Here is a 24,313-nt window from a genome sequence, read left to right on the forward strand (position 1 = left end):
CCTCTCAGAATGAGAGGGGTTAGGCCAATAGTCCACCACGCTGGCCCAATGCGGATTGGCAGACTTCACACACGCAGAGAATTAAGAAAATTCTCTGGTATGCAGGTTTCCTCACGATGTTTTCCTTCACCGTCTGAGACACGTGATATTTAATTTCTTATAAAATGCACACGACTGTAATTTTGGAGGTGCATGCCCCGGAACGGATTCGAACCCACACTCTCCGGAATTGGAGGCAGAGGTCATATCCACTGGGCTATCACGGCTGTCAATATAGTCAAATCCCATGCCACTTTATCTTTGCGGCTCGTGGAGCTAATATGTCAGTGACTTTGGTTCTGATGATGACCTAATAAGTAGCTAGGTATCTAATAATAACTAATTATTATACGTATATGGATTTCCCATAAGCTATATGTCAATTGCTATATTATTATAGGTACGTATAAACTAGGGATGTCTTATATTCACAAAACTTCGACTACGTATACTTCGAGTACGTGAAGTCGAAACTTTTGGTCTATTATTATCTGACTTCGATTTATTTTTTTAGCTAACAATCACAAATTCAAAAAGGAATACATTCTCAGTCAGTACGACACATAAAAAATGGCGTATAATGGTTTTAAGTATTTTAAAAACTGTTTACAAAAACTAAAAAAAAAATTATTTTTATAGGCATTTTATAGGTTAATTAGTCTATTATGATATCAATTTACGTAAAATGTTGTTAGTGTTAAATCTTGAAAAACATATTATGAAAAAAGTTTTTTCCACCACGCATACTACAGCGCCATCAATTAAAGGCATAAATTAATAAATGAGACAGATTTTAGAAAACTCTATGTATGGATATATAATAAAACTGTAACGGTTCAATGTTTGACGATTTTTAATAGTTAACTTTATACCGTATATAACACAAGATGTAGGTTCGAGGCATGCCTCTCCAACTTTACAGTTGTGTGCATTTTAAGGAATTAAATATCACGTGTCTCAAACGGTGAAGGAAAAACATCGTGAGGAAACCTGCATATACCAGAGAATTTTCTCAATTCTCTGCGTGTGTGAAGTCTGCCAATCCGCATTGGACCAGCGTGATGGACTATTGGCCTAAACCCTCTCATTCTGAGAGGAGACTCGATCTCAGCAGTGAGCCGAATATGGGTTGATAACGAACGAATGATGATGAAGAATACCGCATAAAACGACCAAGAAACCTTTCGATTCGACTACGGATCTTGTAAAACCACTTCGGGCACATCCCTAAACTATAAATAACTAAGTTATACTTAAAGTATTGCGAGCTTATAACCAGTATGAGGAAAATGTCTGACTCGTGCTGACTTTATGTGACTCTAGAGATAATATTATTATAATTAATAATTATCACATGCAATTGATTAGTTCAGTAATTAGTGGTTTAGATTGAAAAACATAAACAAATGTTTAAGAATTATACATAACAGTGAAAATATTTATGTTAAAAAAGTGAGTATACAGAGTATAGACAACAATGTTTTTATATTCTTAACCAGTAGTAGTAAAATTTACTAAGCTGTGTAATTCTTTGTTTTAATTTATATATTTTACTAGCTGACCGCGCGGTTTCACCCGCGTGGTTCCCGTTCCCGTAGGAATATGGGGATAATAAATAGCCTATAGCTTTCCTCGATAAATGGGCTATCTAACACTAAAAGATTTTTCAAATCGGACAAGTAGTTCCTGAGATTAACGCGTTCAATCAAACAAACAAACAAACACAAACAAGCTTTATAATATTAGTATAGATTCGTCATTCTATTGTATTGAGTGTTAATGTATATAAATAAATTTTGAGACCAGTAGACAAAGATGTTGTTATAGATTAGCGGACACACGCGACTTCGTCCGCGTGGAAATCAATGTCAACTTGCAAGTTTTTTTTATATTCTTTACATGTTAGCCCTAGATTTCAATCTCACCCTCTGTAAGTGATGTATTTTGTGAGGAGGAGGACGAAACCATTTCGGTTTCTACACAACGGTAACTAGCCACGGCCGAAGTCCACCAACCAGATCGGTCAAGCCGGGGGTCGAACCCAGGACCTTTGTCTTGTAATTCACACACACCACTGCGCCACGGAGGTCGTAGTTAGTTGACTGCGAACTCACTTGTTAAGTGTTTTTTCAGATGGTCGTGTATATCATTCTGCTCACGTTGGTGACCACTCACCACTGTGTGGCTGCCACCGATAAACTCAACCCTCCGTCACCAGATAAAGCTACAACTCTGACATACCCTCACATGCAGGTACCTAAAATCTCTTTTTTGTTGACGGGGAGGAAAGCTGTAGTAATATCTAACCGTCGATGGAGAGGTAGCAAAAGATGAATACAGATACTATACTAGCGGAAATAAATGTAAACTTTCAACCCCTATTTCCACTACTTTAGGGGTTGAATTTTAAAAATTCTTGAATCACATTATATTTCGTAATTTTTTCATGATTTATGAACCAATTTTTAAAACTGTAACTGTAAAAATGAAGGACTTTCCATACAAACTTTCAAACCCTATTTTACCACCTTCTATATTTATTTTAGGGTCAAAATATGGCCTATGTTCTACTCCAAAGGTCCTGTTTAGCTGTGAAAAGATAACAGACAGACAGACTTATTTTCGCATTTATATTACTAGCGGACGCCCGCGAATTCGTCCGCGTAGAATTTAGTTTTTCACAAATCTCTCAGGAACCATGGATTTTTCCTGGATAAAAAATAGCCTATGTGTTAATCCAGGCTATAATATATCTTAATACCAAATTTCAGCTAAATCGGTTCAGTAGTCGAAGCGTGAAAGAGTAACAAACATTCATATCATCAAAATCATCAGTTTTCGCAAATCTCGGGAAACCATGGATTTTTCCGGGATAAAAAGTAGCCTATGTGTCAATCCAGAGTAAAATCTATTTCCATTCCAAATTTCAGCTAAATCGCTTCAGTAGTAGCGGCGTTATAGAGTAACAAACATCCAAACATACAAACATCCATATTAACTTTCGCGTTTATAATATTAGTAGGATTAGTATAAATAGTTCGCTAATCGATAATAACTCGAAACATGAACGATTTACATCAAAAAAAAACTTCAACCCCTTTTTAACCATAATTTAGGGGTAGAATTTTGAAGAAGGCTCAGTATTCCAGGACCTTGTTATCTAAAACCGCATAGATTAATCATCATAATACATCGAGGCAGCTAATAAGTCTGTATAGCTTGACAAGTTGACACTCCCATGACATACGGGCGACGGGGGGAAAGACTGCGATATGAAATCGTGCACGGGGAAGTGAAGTGCAAGTGGATTTTTCATTCATCGCTACACGCCCCCCGGCCCGCGCGCACCATCTGGAGTGTTACGAACGAACTTGCCAAATTATAATAAAATAACACAACTTTGTTTAGGTATTACCAAATCCCAACCGTCTCTATAAAAAAGTTCTCACTTATTTTTTCAGAAGAAGAATGATTTTGCCAGAGTTAAGCCCACGGCCACATGTGGGATGCGTGAGGATGGGAAAACACCCTGGCTGGTCATCATGTAAGCTTATAATCATATCAAAAAATTCATTTATTTCAAAATAGCGGACTCCCGCGACTCCGCGTGGAATTCAGTTTTTCACAAATCCCGCGGGAACTATGGTTTTTTTCGGTATAAAAAGTAGTCTATGTGTTAATCCAGGCTATAATCTATATATATTTATTTATAACGCGTGAAAGAGTAACAAACATTCATATCATCAAAATCATCAGATTTTTGCAAATTTCGGGAAACCATGGATTATTGTGTTAATCCAGAGTAAAATCTATTATCTATTTCCATTCCAAACTGGCAGATCACTGGCTGAGATCTCTTTTAAAATTCATTTATTATATTCTTAGGGGTAGAGATCGAGTTGGATCAAAGCGAAGCTTGACCGGGTCCACTAATTAATAATTATTAGATAATGGTGATAATAATTAGTCGAAAACTTAAAATTAAAAATTTACATCATCATCATCATAATGAGCACTTCTAATCAATAAAGAGAAATATGATATGCTTTAACACGTTGACGGACAGTACTGCCTGTAGGCGTCAAGCCAGTCAGAAGTAATACGACAGTACGCCCTTCGACGTCGATCTTTTGACTAGTTTAAACACAGTACGCCATACGACGTAAAATTTTACCGGCAATCATAAGGAAGGGCATGTTGTACTGTCACCGAAGATATATTTTAGACTTTGTACTGTCACCACACAATGTTAAAAAATCTGTTCAAAGAAAGTACCTGCACTCACACATCCAAATTTTATTGGCACCACCCTTACACACACTACGCCCATAGCCGTCGTGTTTTCATACATTTTGTTTAGTACTGCGCCACGGCGGTGCGCCGACAGGTCGTTACGTGATTTCGCGCGCAATTATTTTTTCGAACGTAAGTATTGTTTGTTTTCAACGTAATTTTATTGTTTTATGAATACAAAATACTAAAACTAGTATATTTGTTTATGCAAATAACTGATTTATGTTGCTAATGTATGTTTTCAATACCATTTAGTTGTAACACATTGTAAACTAATATTTTTGCAGATGGCATTTTCTCGCAATTCATATGAAAAAGAACAAAAGCGGATTCAGGACCTATTTGACGCTGTTTTGACTTCTGAATCGAGTCATGACCCCTTCGAAGATGATGGAGAATTCGGATCCGATGCCGATTTTCAACCATCTGGTGAAGTATCTTCGAGTTCCGAGGATGAAGCTCAGGCATCACAAATCCGTTCTGTCATATCATGTGTTATTATAATAGTTGCGCTGTGACGCTACGCCTATGGGCAATGTATGAAAAATAGTACTGTCTCAGCAACCATAACATGTGAGAGAGTACTGTCCGTCAACGTGTTAAACCACACGATTGAAGTAAAAGTTCTTTCAAAAGTAAAATAATCTTATATAAATCTTATAATAAAATAAATAAAAAAAAAAGAAAGAAACTTGAAAAATAGTTGAGCGGTTAGTAGCGCCATCTCTCGTATCAGACATACTTTACTTCACAAACTCTTACTAGTTAGTTCACAATTATGACTTTAAAAACCTTCGGCGCTGACTTGTGTTGTGTCGTAGTTTAGCAGTCTTACTACAGATGGCGCTTTGTATGTCATTTCGATTAAATACATAACACAATCACCAGCAGAGTGTACATTATACAGAGAGCTTAATAATTTGTTGCTCTTTGTATCTCTTAAATTTTTACCTATTCATCATAGTTATTGAGTTAAGATTTGGTGACAATAACGACAACTTTGACAACTCAATAGTAAATAGTAGTACAATTTAATGTCGTTGAGTAAATATGAAATTGTTTGCCGCAATTTAACTATGCAACATAAGACGTGCAATAAGCAACGTGAATATTATCTGTCATTTATTTCTAATCAAAATTAAATAACAGATGAGAGTAAATAATTATTATTAATTAGATTAGAAAAAATAAATTAGAAAAATAGTTAACCGGTTAATCGCGCCATCTCTCGTATCGGACTTACTTTACTTCACAAACTCCTACTAGTTAGTTCACATTTATGACGTAAAAAAACTAAAGCGATTCGGCGCTAGCTTATGTTGTGTCGTAGTTTAGTAGTGTTACTACAGATGGCGCTTTTTGATCACATTTTTAATACACTTACCAGCTTACTCATATATCATAGGTACATTGAAGCTCACTCCAAAGATTACAGTGTATTTAATAATCTGTGCTCTTCAAGTCCAGCATGCGTAAAGATTAAAGAAGTTTTACATAAATAAATAAAAATATCATCATCTTCCACTGGACTGAGGACATCAAGCTTTGCAAGAAGCCGTTGGACATTCGCGGTTCGAGACCGTTTTGTTCGCGAAAACCATGCAAGAGTATGCATGGACTGATAATGATGATGTTGCATGAAATTAACCAACTTAATCGTATTATCATATACATTGCCATAACGCCCTAGATATTTTATACATCGTGTTCTGAAAATCACCATCCATCTCAGAAATACGATCTACTACAAGCATCGATATAAATCGTTAGATGGGCCCCTCCATATTAAAGAATGCACAATGTTATGTCATTACTCAAAGACCTGCACGCACATCTTAACTCAGTATGTAACAAGCGCATACTGTGTCTTCAAAATATATTTTACTGTTTTTTTCTTGTTTAATCCCTTAATTATGCCTTCGTGATCATTTTGGAAGTGTAAAAACACAAGCCGAATAATGAGAAAGTTATTACTTTTCATTCGTAAGTATTTGCGAAACCAATGACAATGAATAATGTTAACTATTTTTAAATGTTAGCTTTCTGTATTCTTCGTTGAAAATAAAAATAATTATTTCGATACGTTAATTAATTTCCGAGATATACAGAATATAGAATATATATATAGAGATATAAGAGATATGTAGAATTTTAAAGTGAGCGCGCGGTGATCAGCTCGCGTTTAACGCAGTGACGTCATCATACGACACTTGCTCGCCCGTTATAGGCAATTTCGTACTTCTGCCTTACCTACTGCCTAATATAAAAGCTCTAATGTAACAAAGTTTCAAATAATTTTGCGTACATTATTCATTCCGCGACGCTATCCCATCTAACGATCTACGATCGATGACTACAAGTACAACCACAAAATTATTCAAAACTAACTTGATGCCGCTTAATTCAGTTATTCAGGATCAACAATCGATCTTCTTCCTATTTCAGAAAAGACTTATCGAAGTCTCAAAATACTAGCACCGCCATCCTCCAAGGCAGTATAGGTGGAGGCACTCTCATCCACCCCAGCGTGGTGCTCTGCGCAGCACACTCCGCCCAGAGCCCCGCCCCGCAGCTGCAAGTGCTGACCGGCCTCGCTGGAGGAGCCGGAGACAATGTGCAGATGTGGAGTGTCATTGAAACTGTGTTACATGAAAACTTTAATCCAAGTGAGTTGAAGCATTTTGTGGGCTTATTGCAGTGTTGCCAGATAAAGAGATATAAAAGAAAAAAAAATAGATAAAAACAAATATATAAAAAACAGTAATCAAAAGCAATATGGCATTTCAAACATTGACGGCCTCCGTGGCGCAGTGGTTTGCGCGATGGATTTACATGACGGAGGTCCTGGGTTCGAGCCCCGGCTTGGCAGATTGAGATTTTCTTAATTTGTCCAGGCCAGGCTGGTGGGAGGCTTCGGCCGTGGCTAGTTACCACCCTACCGAGAAAGACGTACCGCCAAGCGATTTAGCGTTCCGGTACGATGCCGTGTAGAAACCGAAAGGCGCGTGGATTTTCATCCTCCTCCTAACAAGTTAGCCCGCTTCCATCTTAGATTGCATCATCACTTTCTATCATGAGATTGTAGTCAAGGGCTAACTTGTAAAGAATATAAAAAAACAAAATTTTAATAAAAAAAATTCAACCGACTTCCAACTCAAAAATTAACCTAAACTAAAAAGCAAAAAATAACATCTTACCTATGTGCTACCTTCTGATCAGTTTGAAGGCGGTGCCAAGCCAGTGATGTTTTAATTTAAGCCGTTTAAATTACAAAATTTCTGTGGTTCTTTCAGAAACGGCTTTAATTAAATCATGACACTGGATTGGCACCGCCTTCGAACTGATCAGAAGGTATTTATTTAAAAATAATATTACATAAATACATACATACAAGATAAGTGTATTATGGCAAATAAAGTTCAATTCATTTCATTTCACGCGCGAAAAACATAACCCTTCTTGCAGTCGGGTAAAAAGAAAAAAAAAAAACATTGAAGCTGTATTATTATTTTCTTTATTATTTATTGTCTGTAACCAACAAGCTAACAAGAAATTTGAAAACAAGAAAAAAAATTAATAATTTTTTTTCAATCTTTACTAGATAGAAAAAAAATATTAAATTTTAGAACGTTAATCAATTCAACACAATTTCAGTGAACGCACACAACGATATCGCGCTGCTGTTCTTGTCGGAGCCGATGAAGCTTTCGCGTAGCTTGGGAGTCGCTTGCCTGCCGCCTGCCGACGCGGCGCCGCGCGCGCGCTGCGAGGCTTACGAATGGTCGCAGACTGGTACCGACGGGCACAGGGGCGTCAAAACGGTAAGATAATAAAAGAAAGAATACACAATCTTAATATCTTTAAATTATTAGTTTACTATATTTTTAAAATTTCTTTCTTTTGTTTTAGATATTTGTTGTCTTTTGTGCATTATGTGTGTGTGTCCGTCCAAATAAAATAATTTTCTTTCTTCTTTCTTTCAAAAAACTAATAAAACAATTCAAAGAAAAGAAACATTGACATAAAAGTGAAAAATTTGAAAAACCCCCGAATGTTATGGGTCATCAGTATTCTCTTTCAGTGCGTTTTTATTTGAGACCCCACTCGAGTATGTTTGCAGACATTTGGTAACTCTTTCCCACTTTCAACCCTTACAACTTTTAAACGGCTCAACCGATTTTTTTTTTATCTATGGTATCTATGGATTTTATATTGGATAATGTTACTAGGTACGCAAAATCATTTGAAACTTCGTTACATTAGAGCTTTTATATATACAGATACACTAGTTTTTGTTTATTATATCTATTAAATTTAATATGTTTTATTTAAAAATACCAAATAGTTATGATTTTACATGCATTCAAAGTTCGCATAAATATCGACTCCCGCCAACGGTCGCGATATTGTAAGTGACGTCATCACACAACATTTGCTCACCTGTTATAGATTTCGTACTTTTGACTTACCTACTGACGAACTAATGATAATAATGATAAATATGATTTTTTTTTTTTGGTTTGAAAAGCCATTTTTAAATAAACAAATTGTAGCCTGTTTTTTTTTCAAACCGGACAGGCAAAGGTCTGTGACCATACAGCCTATTCAGAGTAAGTTTCTCGTTAACTATGATAGGCGCTAAATCTCCAACTCTTCATCACAGGTGGATGTACCGGTGCTGAATCACCAGGAGTGCCAGGAGAAGTACCGGAACACTCGCCTGGGTCGCTACTTCATCCTCGACCAGTCCTTCATGTGTGCAGGCGGCGAGCGAGGCAGGGACGTCTGCGCGGGCGACGGGGGCTTCCCCCTTGTGTGTCCAGCTGAGGTTAGTGGTGTGCACAAGGTTTATAACTAGGGTAGGCAGTAGGCACTGTACCAGTAGTACAAACACATATTCATTTGGTCTTTATTGACAACCTGTTAACATCAAATCAACTGAGACGTGTCATCTATAATATACAGGGTGTCCTGATTAATGGATAAAACGCAAATGGTAGATACACCAAGAGTAATTGTTATTTCGTTTTTTTTTTTAATAACAATTCAATACAAATGGCTCTATTACTAAATTCATGCAATTAGGCAGTTAGTGGACTAAATTTTGAAAGAAAATGTTGGAAACTTCACACTTTTTCTTGTATTGAAAATTCAGCACCTCCTATACATTTTTACCGGCTTTGTATTTAAGTTTTTAAATATAAAGAGTAAATACAAGTTTTACACCAATTTACAAATCTCGATAAGTGTATAAGTTTTCAAAATAACAGTACACTTCAGCTTCACACATTTTTTACAGGATTTTTTTTTTCAATTGGGTCATCTTAATGAAATAAAAATCATTATTGCATTCAAAGCTTTTTGTACAAAACAAATAAAACATTATTTACAAAATAGTTTTATAGTAATGTATAAATTAATCAGATCTTAAAAATCTTAATTACAGCATTGAAAAAACTGATTCAAGATAAAAAATATTTGTAAAGTCCGAAAAAAATAAATATGACTCGGTCACCTTAGGGATTTTTGAAACACTACAAATTAGTTTTAGATAATTAGGTGGTGTATCTACCATTTGCGTTTTATCCATCAATTACGGAACACCCTGTATATATTTACTAAAACATGATAACCGCGTAGGGTTGTCAGTGGGCATCAGATTACATTTTTTACCCAAAATCTCAATTTTGAGCCGTTTGTATTAAGTATAGTGATCATAACCCAATAACAGATTGATAATAATAATTGTTTTTTTTTTCAGAACGGACGCGTGGCTCAGTTTGGGATAGTAGTGTGGGACATCGAATGCGGTAACCATGGCAACCCGTCCGTATATGTCAACGTGACCAGATTCCGAGGATGGATCGACAGACAGATCGGCTCGAGAGGTCTCGACACTACCATCTATGCGTTAGAACAATGAATAAATACACAATATTTAAAAATAAACATCTTTTATTTTAAAGCCGACATTATACATAGAGATTCAAACATTTGAATCAATAAGATAACATGATTATCAATAAGTTACCTGATCGATGGTTTACTGTTGAATACCATCGAATAAAAAAATAATTCTGCAAATAAATAAATTGATTGATTGATTGATTGATTGATCTCCCATTAAAAAGTGGATGCACAATCAGCAAACAAAAACCGTCCCCACTCAATGAGTGCTAAACACAACCTCTTGGCGCTCAATTCAAGTAGTCGCATTTGCAAATTCAACCTTAAACTCATTCGTTAAGGTTGATTTTGCTATGAATTTAGGATTTTATTGAATACTAGCTGACGCCGCGCGGTTTCACCCGCATGGTTCCCGTTTCCGTAGGTATACGGGGATAATATAAGGCCTATGGTCTTCCTCGATAAATGGGCTATCTAACACTGAAAGAATTTTTCAAATCGAACCAATAGTTCCTGAGATAAGCGCGTTCAATCAAACAACTCTTCAGCTTTATAATATTAGTAATAGATTGGACTATATTTAAAAGCCTTTAGGTATAATTTTCTTTACCAATAATTCTAAAACTGTCAAAGCAAAATTGGCCAGTTATTAAGTAAAATTTTCTACGTGGTTGTGCGTCCTTTTATTATAAGAGGTCAATGGTTCCGGTTGAAGAATCAATTATATTTTTACATACTATTTACAGTACAAATTTGATTTAATTAAAATAGAAATATTTATCTTTTAATAAACTAGAAGTTATATACCATTTTTTAACCGACTTCAAAAAGGAGGAGGTTCTCAATTCGGTCGGTATTTTTTTTTTTTTTTATGTCACTTAACTACACAAACCGGCAATTATAAGGAGCTCTTTACACGACGGAAACGATTACAACAATGAAACATCGATTCTATAGCAACAGTTTATATAAACGCGTTAGATCGTTGATCTTATACTCTGACAGAGGGGTAACGTCTAACGAGTACTATACAGGGTGCTCGGGAGTGTTTCCCATAACTTGAAGGTGTTGACGAGTCGAGAATTAATTTAACTAAAAAAAATATTATTTTTATATTTTGATACAAAGTATTTCAAATAATTCCGACTATCCATGTAACACACGCCTTTATCTATCCTTGCATTCTAAAATACGTAAAACTTGGTTACGTCATAATTATATGGATGCGTCTATGGGACACATTTTAAGATCTATTTACAAAAGAAATATTATTGTCTACATAGTTGTTTTAATTAGTTCTTAATAATTGTATTTAATAGTTTACGTTAAGTGTTGAACTGAAAGAGCCGTGATAGCCCAGTGGATATGACCTCTGCCTCCGATTCCGGAGGGTGTGGGTTCGAATCCGGTCCGGGGCATGCACCTCCAACTTTTCAGTTGTGTGCATTTTTAAAAAATTAAATATCACGTGTCTCAATCGGTGAAGGAAACCTGCATACCAGAGAATTATTTTAATTCTCTGCGTGTGTGAAGTCTGCCAATCCGCATTGGGCTTGCGTGGTGGACTATTGGCCTAACCCCTCTCATTCTGAGAGGAGACTCGAGCTCAGCAGTGAGCCGAATATGGGTTGATGACGACGAAGTGTTGAACTGTGTGCGTGGCGGCACCTGAACTGGGTCCTAACTGAAAATTAGTGCTGCATACTTTTTTTATTGAAAGTATGCGGCATAATGCTGAGTTGGGGGCCTTTTTCTAGGTTGTGCCACATATTACAGGGCATTCTTTAGTGCTCCACGGTTTGAGTGGACAGTTAAGCCATAATATGTTATAATTTAGATTTTATGTGATATGTGGCATTACTTAAAAATAAAGATCTTTTTTTTTCTTTTTCTTTCTTTATTTACCCTGACAATATTAATTTTAGAACACATGTTCCTTGAACATTTTTAATTGATTTTCGGTAAAGAATCCCAGAATGAATCAATAACGTCTAACGAGTCAGGTCCCTATATAGGGTGCTAGGGAGTATATCCCATAACTCTGCGATTATATTTTATACCGAAAATTAATTAAAAATGTTCTAACATTTATATTTTCGGGGTTAATAATATTTCTTTTGTAAATAGATCTTGTAATGTGTCCCTTATAATTACGATGTACCTAGTAAGTTTCACGTCTTTTAAAATGCAGAGACAATATAAAGGCGTGTGTTACATGGACAGTCAGAATTATTTGAATGACTTTGTATGAAAACATTAAAAGTTTTTATTTTTTAGTTGAAAAAATATTATTTTATTTTTATTATTATTAAAGTTATGCAGTTCGGCTCCTATAATAGTAGGGGAGCCCGGGATGCTAAATTTGCAGTTACTCAAGCGTCATTGAGACCGATTACATTTGGTAGATTAAATTATAGGAAGAATAAATGGTTATTTACTTTTTCCGCTTTTAGCGGTGGAAAAAAAACTACAGACTTTAAAAACAATTTTTATTACTTTGGCTTACTGAAATTGTAAGAAAATTTTAGCGATTAATCAGGAGATTATTTCCTTAAAAATAAGTAAAAAATTAATCGCACTCGTACCTCGAGCACTAAAATATAAGGGTTTAATTTTGTAACTTTGAAACCCTCCCATTCCATTACGTTACGCTCAAATCGTCAGATTTTCGAAATGTGCAGTTTTTAGCTATCAACTCACCTACCTTATCTTATTCTGACGTGCTGGTTGAGTATTTATGAAGTTAGTTTTTTTTGGTTGCCCTAAACGTACCCACCAATATTAAGGGCTCATACTCGGTGGAGGTACTCGACAAAGTGTAAGGTATAGTCCCTTATGTTTATCTGCCGCGCTCGAGTAACTGCAAAAATCCCCTCTTCGGCTCCTCTACTATAAGTGGACTCGTCAACACCTTGAAGTTATGAGAAGAAACTCCCGAGCACCCTGTATAATTCGTCTGACGATACAGTTCTTCAAGGAAGTGTTATTCTGTGTGGTCAGGGTCATGGTCAGACGCATTTGTGCCCACGACCACGTTGATCTTCTGCGCTCCGCGCTTGAGTGGTGGTATCACTATCCCGTGCTGCTTCAGGAGATGGTTTTTCCACCCCCATCGCACGGCGAACTGCGTGTCGCATATGTCGCATTTAAAACTAGGGAGAAAAATAAAATTTGTCACTGTCATATATGGCTTGGCAAAAAGTGTAGAAACGGAACTAACTTTTTTTCACTTGTTAGTGACAGAACCAAAAAATGTCCCCTCACTGTCACTCAATGAGTGCCAAACACAACTTCATGGCACTCAATTCAAAAAGTCGCATTTGCAAATTCAACCTTAAACTCAATACTTAAGGTTGAATTTGCTCTGCATTTGGGATTTTATTGAACATTGGACTATATTTAAAGGCTTTAGGTATAATTTTCTTTACCAATAATTCTAAAACTGTCAAAACAAAATTGGCCAGTTTTTAAGTGAAATTTTCTATTAGATTATGCGTCCTTTTATTATAAGAGGTTAAAAGTCTCGGGACTATTTACGAAATTAATAGATTGTGGGAAAATATATATATAATAAATATATATATATAATAAAAAACAAGTTTATGTCTAACAGAATAGTCTACTCGCCTGCTGTACAAAACCAAGAAGATTTTTTGCATATAGGCATAGGCCTAGAAACTCTAATCACATTTTTATTTGTGAAAATAATCTCGTAATTTTAATATTTTTATAAAACAAAATTGTATTTTTATCTCGTCACCGCAAACGCCAATCATAAACTGCAACGTCATTCGCTACAAGGCATCGGTTTGTGATTGGCGAGCGCCAATCACGCTGTTATCTCTGTGAATGACGTCACTTGCTAATGTGTTGTGTTTCGGCGGTAAAAATTTTACGTAGATATTTTTTCATTTATATTAAATTTTTTATTGGTTTAATGACTGGACAAAATAAAATATAGCTTGTAACACTTTCATAATTCAGTTTAAACAGTATTTACAAAAGAGGCAAGTAGCCTATTCGAAACCAAAACTTTGTTATCGGATCTGGACAATTTATACCGAAGAACGGCTGACATGACATGTTTTGTATTTATTATAAACTAGCGGACGCCCGCGACTTCGTCCGCGTGAAACTCAATGTAAACTTTCAACGACCTCTACCCTGTAGTACCCTGAATTTGCCCTGAATTTTCTTTGCTATAAACCTCACGGAACCCGAGACCTTTCCAACGAATACAAAACTGTGGAAATCGGTTCGTGCGTTCTGGAGTTATAGCGTCAGGAAGGAAAACCCGACTTATTTTTATATATTCTCTCGGCTTTATCGACGTTTATCGTATTCGTGTTGCTATATTGGCCATAGTGGCGCCCCTGTTGATTTTTACTCTTTTTTGGCAAGCTATACGCGGTCATCTGACCACGTACGCACAGTTCTCACCGTTTGATCTTGTTGTGCGTGTCGAGGTGGTCGTTGAGGTCGGTGCTGGTGAAGAACGTCTTCCCGCAGACGTGGCACGCGTACCGCTTGAGCCGCTCGTGCACCTTGCGCCGGTGGTTCAGCAGGTTGGACGGCGTGTGGTACGCGGTCATCTGACCATGTACGCACAGTTCTCACCGTTTGATCTTGTTGTGCGTGTCAAGGTGGTCGTTGAGGTCGGTGCTGGTGAAGAACGTCTTCCCGCAGACGTGGCACGCGTACCGCTTGAGCCGCTCGTGCACCTTGCGCCGGTGGTTCAGCAGGTTGGACGGCGTGTGGTACGCGGTCATCTGACCATGTACGCACAGTTCTCACCGTTTGATCTTGTTGTGCGTGTCGAGGTGGTCGTTGAGGTCGGTGCTGGTGAAGAACGTCTTCCCGCAGACGTGGCACGCGTACCGCTTGAGCCGCTCGTGCACCTTGCGCCGGTGGTTCAGCAGGTTGGACGGCGTGTGGTACGCGGTCATCTGACCATGTACGCACAGTTCTCACCGTTTGATCTTGTTGTGCGTGTCGAGGTGGTCGTTGAGGTCGGTGCTGGTGAAGAACGTCTTCCCGCAGACGTGGCACGCGTACCGCTTGAGCCGCTCGTGCACCTTGCGCCGGTGGTTCAGCAGGTTGGACGGCGTGTGGTACGCGGTCATCTGACCATGTACGCACAGTTCTCACCGTTTGATCTTGTTGTGCGTGTCGAGGTGGTCGTTGAGGTCGGTGCTGGTGAAGAACGTCTTCCCGCAGACGTGGCACGCGTACCGCTTGAGCCGCTCGTGCACCTTGCGCCGGTGGTTCAGCAGGTTGGACGGCGTGTGGTACGCGGTCATCTGACCATGTACGCACAGTTCTCACCGTTTGATCTTGTTGTGCGTGTCGAGGTGGTCGTTGAGGTCGGTGCTGGTGAAGAACGTCTTCCCGCAGACGTGGCACGCGTACCGCTTGAGCCGCTCGTGCACCTTGCGCCGGTGGTTCAGCAGGTTGGACGGCGTGTGGTACGCGGTCATCTGACCATGTACGCACAGTTCTCACCGTTTGATCTTGTTGTGCGTGTCAAGGTGGTCGTTGAGGTCGGTGCTGGTGAAGAACGTCTTCCCGCAGACGTGGCACGCGTACCGCTTGAGCCGCTCGTGCACCTTGCGCCGGTGGTTCAGCAGGTTGGACGGCGTGTGGTACGCGGTCATCTGACCATGTACGCACAGTTCTCACCGTTTGATCTTGTTGTGCGTGTCGAGGTGGTCGTTGAGGTCGGTGCTGGTGAAGAACGTCTTCCCGCAGACGTGGCACGCGTACCGCTTGAGCCGCTCGTGCACCTTGCGCCGGTGGTTCAGCAGGTTGGACGGCGTGTGGTACGCGGTCATCTGACCATGTACGCACAGTTCTCACCGTTTGATCTTGTTGTGCGTGTCGAGGTGGTCGTTGAGGTCGGTGCTGGTGAAGAACGTCTTCCCGCAGACGTGGCACGCGTACCGCTTGAGCCGCTCGTGCACCTTGCGCCGGTGGTTCAGCAGGTTGGACGGCGTGTGGTACGCGGTCATCTGACCATGTACGCACAGTTCTCACCGTTTGATCTTGTTGTGCGTGTCGAGGTGGTCGTTGAGGTCGGTGCTGGTGAAGAACGTCTTCCCGCAGACGTGGCACGCGTACCGCTTGAGCCGCTCGTGCACCTTGCGCCGGTGGTTCAGCAGGTTGGACGGCGTGTGGTACGCGGTCATCTGACCATGTACGCACAGTTCTCACCGTTTGATCTTGTTGTGCGTGTCGAGGTGGTCGTTGAGGTCGGTGCTGGTGAAGAACGTCTTCCCGCAGACGTGGCACGCGTACCGCTTGAGCCGCTCGTGCACCTTGCGCCGGTGGTTCAGCAGGTTGGACGGCGTGTGGTACGCGGTCATCTGACCATGTACGCACAGTTCTTACCGTTTGATCTTGTTGTGCGTGTCGAGGTGGTCGTTGAGGTCGGTGCTGGTGAAGAACGTCTTCCCGCAGACGTGGCACGCGTACCGCTTGAGCCGCTCGTGCACCTTGCGCCGGTGGTTCAGCAGGTTGGACGGCGTGTGGTACGCGGTCATCTGACCATGTACGCACAGTTCTCACCGTTTGATCTTGTTGTGCGTGTCGAGGTGGTCGTTGAGGTCGGTGCTGGTGAAGAACGTCTTCCCGCAGACGTGGCACGCGTACCGCTTGAGCCGCTCGTGCACCTTGCGCCGGTGGTTCAGCAGGTTGGACGGCGTGTGGTACGCGGACGGGCACTGCTCGCACTGGTACCTTCGGGGACCGGCTGTAGAACAGAACAAGTGTGCTGTAGGACCTCAGACCAATTACCATTGGACTTGTACCACACTCAAATTCACCAACTAAATTGTTGTTTGTTTGTCGCTTGTCGTCAAAACTGTCGTTTTTTGAGAAGAACGATGTAAACTCGCACATCGAAAATATTTAACACCAATTAATATATTCTGTATCACACTACACACTCTGACATGACATGACTGACGTGAGTGACATAACTGACATGACATGACATGACTGACGTGAGTGGCATGACTGACTGATATGACTTAACATGATTGACATGACATGACTGACATGACATGACTGACAGGACATGACTGACATGACATGACTGACATAACATCACTAACATGACATGACTGACATGACATGACTGACATGACATGACTGACATGACATGACTGACATGACATAACTGACATGACATGACTGACATGACATGACTGACATGACATGACTGACATGACATGACTGACATAACATGACTGACATGACATGATTGACATGACATGACATGAGTGACGTGAGTGACATGACATGACATGATTGAGGTGACATGACGGACATGATTCTTCTTTCCTGGACCTTTTCCGCACTTGGCTACCAGGGGCTGGCCGTTATACGTAGATTCATTTGGTGCTGGTCCCCGCTGGAGTCACTCCAATCGGGCTCGCTCCGGAAGCTTAGCAGGCCGGCGAACGCCTCATGGAGTGTTGCTGGGGATCCAATGTATTAATGACGGACAAGACATGACGTGAGCGAGTGACATGACATGACGTGAGCGAGTGACATGACATGACGTGAGCGAGTGACATGACATGACGTGAGCGAGTGACATGACATGAGCGAGGGACATGACATGACGTGAGCGAGTGACATGACATGACGTGAGCGAGTGACATGACAAGACTTGAGCGAGTGAAACGACATGACGTGAGCGAGTGACATGACAAGACTTGAGCGAGTGAAACGACATGACGTGAGCGAGTGACATGACATGAGCGAGGGACATGACATGACGTGAGCGAGTGACATGACATACGTGAGCGAGTGACATGACAAGACTTGAGCGAGTGAAACGACATGACGTGAGCGAGTGACATGACAAGACTTGAGCGAGTGAAACGACATGACGTGAGCGAGTGACATGACATGCCGTGAGCGAGTGACATGACATGACGTGAGCGAGTGACACGACATGACGTGAGCGAGTGACATGCTCACCGGCGTGTATGCGCAGGTGGACGGCCAGCTGGTTCTTGACGGCGGTGCGGTAGTCGCAGTGGTCGCAGGCGAACGTGGGCGGCAGGTGCGAGCGCGCGTGCACGTAGTGGGCGGCGCGCCTCGCGAACGTCTTACCGCATACCTGGTCACAATACATTATATAATCTTTTTAACATAAAATTGCAACCGAAACAAAAGTATATAATGATTTATTTATTTTGCTATCATCCGCGAAAATTCGGCGAACCCATGCGACAACGTCACCCAGGTCCGACAAAATACTCTCTACATACGTTTCACCCCGAAACCGGAGCATCCTCAGGAGATGTTGACTCTACAACGTGCAATTGCAAAGTGTCTGCAAAAATGCGAGATAAATCGCTTATATTATGAGTATCTTGGCAACGCCCACCTCTTGCCCCACCTACTTTTTGGTCTATAAAAGACGAAGCAAAGGTCGAAAACGACACTTTGCAATTGCACGTTGTAGAGTCAACATCTCCTGAGGATGCTCCGGTTTCGGGGTGAAACGTACGTAGAGAGTATTTTGTCGGACCTGGGTGACGTTGTCGCATGGGTTCGCCGAATTTTCGCGGATGATAGCAAAATAAATAAATCATTATATAATCATGATGAACTTCCGCAAACTAACGCCTGCTTCTATCCAATATTGAAACAAAAGTACTTAACCGATTTTCATGAAAATGTAATGAGACCAATCTGGAAGTATGCTCTTTCGAACGAAAAAATAATTTCTAAAATTGGTTAATAAATGACAAAGTTGTGAGGTAACAAACAATAAATTGAGTACCACCTCTTTTTTCGGTTAATTAATAAAAATAGTCTTTTTTTTTTTTCTCCTTTCTCTTATACTGTTACTCGGCAATCTGTCATTCGACATTGAGCCGTTCGTCTGTTGGTTAGAGGTTATGGGTCATCCGAAGGAGTAAGTCCATTAACAAATCTCCTATTATGCTGTATTCTGGCTATTTTTCTTGGCTAGATTTTGAACACTGTTGCGTTTCAGTCTGCAAAAAAGCAGGCTGCCGTCTCCTTCTAGATTGTTTGCCAAGTCATTGACATGCATTGCTAGTCGCTCCTGATATAAAAAAAATAGTCTTTAACAACCTTTTTATTGGTCCATTACACGGCCAGTAAGTTATCCTAGAGAGCCAAATCCTAGAGAGCGCCTAAATAATAATAATAATAATAATAATAATAAAATGTGTTATTTAGCTGATTACAACACAAACATACAATATGAAATAAATAAAAAAAAAACAATGAAAAAAATTAACACATGATTAAAGTAAGACAAAAGTTTACAAAACAGTGACTGCACACCTTGGGTAGTGGCTCTGCAGAGCTTTGCTCCCTGGCGTGCGGTCTCTTCTTATATCTAGACTAGCGGATGCCCGCGACTTCGTCCGCGTAAATTTCGATGTCAACTTTTCTACTACCCCTACCCTACCCTACCCCTACCCTACCACTACCCCAACTCTACCCTACCCAACCCCTATATCTACCCTACCCCTACCCTACCCTACCCTACCCCTACCCTACCCTACCCTACCCCTATAGAAAGCTACATTATTTGTGAGTGTCATAGGCTATGTTTGATCCCCATATTCACACGGGAACGGGAACTACGTAAATGAAAGCGCCGGGCGTCATATAGCGGAATTTCTGCGTCTTTTAGAAATTTTGTATTATCTCCGAAACTATTTAAGTAATTAACATACTGTAAAGGGCAAATCTTATCTCCATAATATCCTTGTGATTATTAAATAATTTATTTTAATAAGGATTAAAGTTTAGTTGTATAAATAATGACGTAAACCTAAGTATATAAAATTAATAATTTTTAAAACACAAAAGGTACTATATCTGCTAATATATAGAGGATAGATATATAGTGTCGCGGACTTTTTTGTAGAACTTTTAAAGATACATACATTAATTTCAATTTTACACAATAGTTAAGGCAGCGCATGCGAATAAGTCTGTTTAAGAGGATTTTCAGTCCGACCTGTATGACAAAAACTGTGATAACTCGGCTAATATATATGATACCAATATAAAATATAGCCTATAGCACTCCCCGATAATGTAGCATTCTACTGGTGAAAGAATTTTTAAAATCGAACCAGTAGTTCCGAAGATTACTCCATTTAAAAAATGTGACAAACTTACAAACTTTACCTCTTTATAATATTAGTATAGATATAGAAGTATAGATTACACTTATGTTACAATTATTAAATCTACATTACTTACATTCATGTTAATCTATACTGATAATCATTAAGTTTCATCAGCTAAAAAGGTTACTGCCTCAGCATAATGCTGCAGTGTTTGCAACTGCAGCGCTGATTTTCAGGCGCAACCTTTGGTGGCGTCACGACACGATAGGATAACGGTTGGATACCAATTTGACTAAATTAAATAATATAATACAGTAACTTAAAATATATAACTGGATAGGAAATATAACAAAAATAAATGAAAAGAAAGAAAATCAAAAGGAATAAATTGTAAACAACCAAATCCTAATTTCCATAAAAAACATATACCTACTCTTTAACTTGCAGTAAATGAATTTTTTTAGGTACATTTCATTAAAATTTGAAAGCTAAGCATAGCAGTAAGGATAACGAAACAGTCTCATTATTATGACATACATCCCCATTTTTTATTGTAGTCACCGGTTTTTTTTTTTTTTTTTGTTCCGGCCTTTATTGATAATCCTAGTCAACCGTAAACGGTACTACACCTGATTTTCAATTGGTCATCCCAGAGTATGATCAAGATCTTCGCGTTCCATTCTTACTTTACATTGGTATAGGTATCTGCATATTATTATGAGCAAACGGGACAGGCGCCATAATTGTATCTCGCTCCATTTTAAAATTTACTTCGGGCCGGCGCTGGGTGTTTCAAACGCTGTTAAGTCTTACAACACAGTTGGATTTCCTCTTTCATAATAGTTGTACCTGACATGTGAAAGACGTTCTACGTTTATGCACCAACTCCCTGTGCACACTGGCCTCTTGCTTGGTGGCAAACTTCATGTCGCACCACTTGCAGTATAATTTAACACGCTTCAGTTTGCTGTTACTGTATGGACCGAACACAAATCTTTGTGTTACTTTGGCGTTACTTTCATCTGATTCCCTGAAATATGAATAAATAGATATTATTGCCTTGTACTTTTTTTCTTTTCTGGGTTTATCTGCAACCAATAAAAGAATTATTTAAGCATTTGCATTATACGATAAGTTCGCATTTTGAGTGTATTTTTCAGTAAGATGATTCCTTATGTTTGACATAATGTTTATTTAGTCCGAAAAATTATGTTTGATTGGAATTAAATAAAAGGAAAATTTACAAGGTAGCAAAATGAAAATTAAAAAAAAAGAAATACAAAACAACTTAGGATGAGATGAATATCTTAGCATTCCATGGATTCGCTGAGCAGGTGCCGGGTCCATCGCATGTTAGAAAGAAAAACGCCGAGCAAAGTCTAGGACGTGTTGTTCTCCCTGCATAGACAAACCTAGTAAGATCCTATAAGAGCAGCTTTGGATACTCATTCCAAAGGCCAAGGCCAAGGTCTTTAAGCAAGTTATAGAAAGATTTTGCTGGTAATCCTCTTACACCTACTTCTACAGCGTACAGACTAACTACATAGCCATTTTTAGTTAGACAAAACTACTAGCTGTATTACTAAAAGGGGAGGGGAATATGAGGGTAAACTTTTTCATGCAGATGAGTTGCATGTCACCTCTGTCCCCATTTTACCACAGAACAGCGAGATGCTGTGAAAAATGGCATCCTTTTATTGTCAACGTCCAATCAAACCGCACAAAACGTTTTGCATCAATGTTCCTAATAAGAACTGCTAAAATATAGAATGCCCTTCCGGCTTCTGCGATTTCTGATACATATAATTTGTGCACCTTCAAGGCAAGAGTGAATAGGCATCTTCTAGGCAAGCGCTTCATCTTAGACCTCATCATTGCTTCAGGCTTGATGGTGGTTAAGCGTATGCCAAAAAAACAAAACATACCTTTGAGCACTACTGCTTTCTGACATGTCTATTTGTGAATTATCTTCATCTATATGACTGACCGGTTCATCCAGTAAATTATCTTGTTCACCAGGATCATATATAAAGTATGTCACATCTTCATTTTCATTTACATTAAAATTATTATCCATTACAATTTTCTCTATTTCCAATTCATTTGTATGGTCTATGTTAACAAAATTTTCTTTTATACAATCACCATCAACTAGGATTTGGTTGTCACCAACTTGAACTTTTTTAATTTCAGGCATCTCAACTTTTATTCCATTCTGCAGTGGTTTCATACAATCTCCGTCAACTAGCAATATATTTAGGCTTTCACTGTCATCAACCTCAATTTTGTTAATTTCAGGCATATCCACTTCTATTTCATTTTGCAGTAGCTTCATACAATCTCCGTCAACTACAATTTCGTTTAAGTTTTCATTATCATCAACCTCAGCTTTGTTAATTTCAGGCACATCAACTTCTATTCCATTTTCCAGAGGACTTGTACATTTTTCAGGCCTGCCAATCTTTGTTCTGTTCTGAAGTAGATTACCGCATATTTTTTCAGCGATCATGCATAGATTTTTGAACTTATATGCTACAGCGATGCTACTGAGACAGTCTTTGCATATTTGTGTTGGAAGTTTGCTGTCTTGATTTATCTGAACATAAAATATAATAAATTGTCGTCGTTATCAACCCATATACGGCTCGCTGCTGAGCTCCAGTCTCCTCTCAGAATGAGAGGGGTCAGGCCAATAGTCCACCACGCTGGCCCAATGCGGATTGGCAGACTTCACACACGCAGAAAATTAAGAAATTCTCTGGTGTGCAGGTTTCCTCACGATGTTTTTCCTTCACCGTTTAAGACATGTGATATTTAATTTCTTAAAATGCACACAACTGAAAAGTTGGAGGTGCATGCCCCGGACCGGATTCAAACCCATACCCTCCAGAATCGGAGGCAGAGGTCATATCCACTGGGCTATCAGGCTCTTCATATATATAATAAATACAATTATTTAAAAATGATTTGATAACCCAGTGGGTATAACCACAGCCTTTGATTCGAAGGGTATAGGTTCGAATTAGGTCTAGAAAATCCATCTTAAAATGCACATCCAACTTTTCAGTTATGTGCATTTCAAGATATGCTGATTTTATGCATTTTATGAAACCTGCATATCTGAGTTTCTTAATTCTCTATGTGTGTGAAGTCAGCAAATTCATATTGGGCTAGTGTGGTGGACTTACTCTTACCCCTCTCCTCCTGAGAGGAAATTTGTGGTCAACAGTGCTGTTAATGAATGAATATATTTAGACAATACACCCACGACAACGACGATAACCTCAGACCCCTGGCTGTATTTAGCATTCCGGTATGATATCGTGTAGAAATCGAAAGGGGTGTAGATTTTCATCCTCCTACTACCAAGTTAGACCGCTTCCATCTCAGATTGCATCATCACTTACCAACAGGTGAGATTGAAGTCAAAGTTATAAAAATAAAATAAAAAAAAATGAAAAGTAAGCTTAATATATCCTGACCCAGGAATCGAACCCAGGAATTCGTGAACCACATAGGTTAACCACTGGATCAACGGCAGATAGCAAATACCATAAAATATAACACCAAAGAAAAACATAACCCTTTTTAAAGCAAATGGCAATGGCAACTTACCCTAATTCCAGTACAAAACTTAATACACTTTATTAAATTTTCGTTAATTAAATTACAACTGTTATGGATATCTGGAGTCAAGCAAATTCTGCAGGAATTCGATCTAAACTGTTCTTCTAACTCCAAAATGTCTTTTTGTAGCTTATTCATTTCGACTTACAATACTATTAAAATAAAGAACACTCTCGGGCTTATGTTTTAGAAATAAATATCTCTCTACTCATTATTATGTACAATAAATTAAGAAAATTTAATTTATTTTCAAATTAAAAATATTTTTGATTTTTCCAATCCAAAGAATGTCATGTTCACAGATTATGAATATTGAA

General features: G+C 39.0%; 2 protein-coding genes and 1 long non-coding RNA gene across 4 annotated transcripts; 2 read left to right on the plus strand and 1 right to left on the minus strand.

The window, feature by feature from the left end:
- The first annotated feature begins 1,309 nt into the window (after positions 1-1,309).
- LOC112054579 (phenoloxidase-activating factor 2) lies at positions 1,310-10,281 on the plus strand. The gene is made up of 7 exons (XM_052890018.1): positions 1,310-1,491; positions 2,173-2,292; positions 3,501-3,583; positions 6,778-6,998; positions 7,987-8,153; positions 8,996-9,160; positions 10,094-10,281. The coding sequence occupies exons 2-7, from the start codon at positions 2,173-2,175 to the stop codon at positions 10,253-10,255; spliced, it is 918 nt and encodes a 305-aa protein (XP_052745978.1). The 5' UTR covers positions 1,310-1,491; the 3' UTR covers positions 10,256-10,281.
- LOC128199650 (uncharacterized) lies at positions 3,590-4,766 on the plus strand. Its single transcript, XR_008252207.1, has 2 exons — positions 3,590-4,464; positions 4,620-4,766. It is a non-coding gene; the product is annotated as an uncharacterized LOC128199650 (long non-coding RNA).
- LOC112054574 (zinc finger protein 37 homolog) lies at positions 10,270-24,313 on the minus strand. 2 transcript variants are annotated; one of them, XM_052890012.1, is made up of 6 exons: positions 23,985-24,312; positions 22,295-22,965; positions 21,219-21,399; positions 18,226-18,367; positions 14,680-16,987; positions 10,270-13,391 (listed from the first exon to the last, which is right to left on the minus strand). In XM_052890012.1, exons 1-5 carry the CDS (start codon positions 24,132-24,134, stop codon positions 16,800-16,802), a joined length of 1,332 nt encoding a protein of 443 aa, XP_052745972.1. In that variant the 5' UTR covers positions 24,135-24,312; the 3' UTR covers positions 10,270-13,391; positions 14,680-16,799. The 2 variants fall into 2 exon arrangements, with proteins under 2 accessions (XP_052745972.1, XP_052745973.1); XM_052890013.1 differs by lacking the exon at positions 14,680-16,987 and having other exon boundaries at positions 23,985-24,313.

This window comes from Bicyclus anynana, chromosome 26, assembly GCF_947172395.1.
Source record: "Bicyclus anynana chromosome 26, ilBicAnyn1.1, whole genome shotgun sequence".
NCBI lineage: Eukaryota > Metazoa > Arthropoda > Insecta > Lepidoptera > Nymphalidae > Bicyclus > Bicyclus anynana.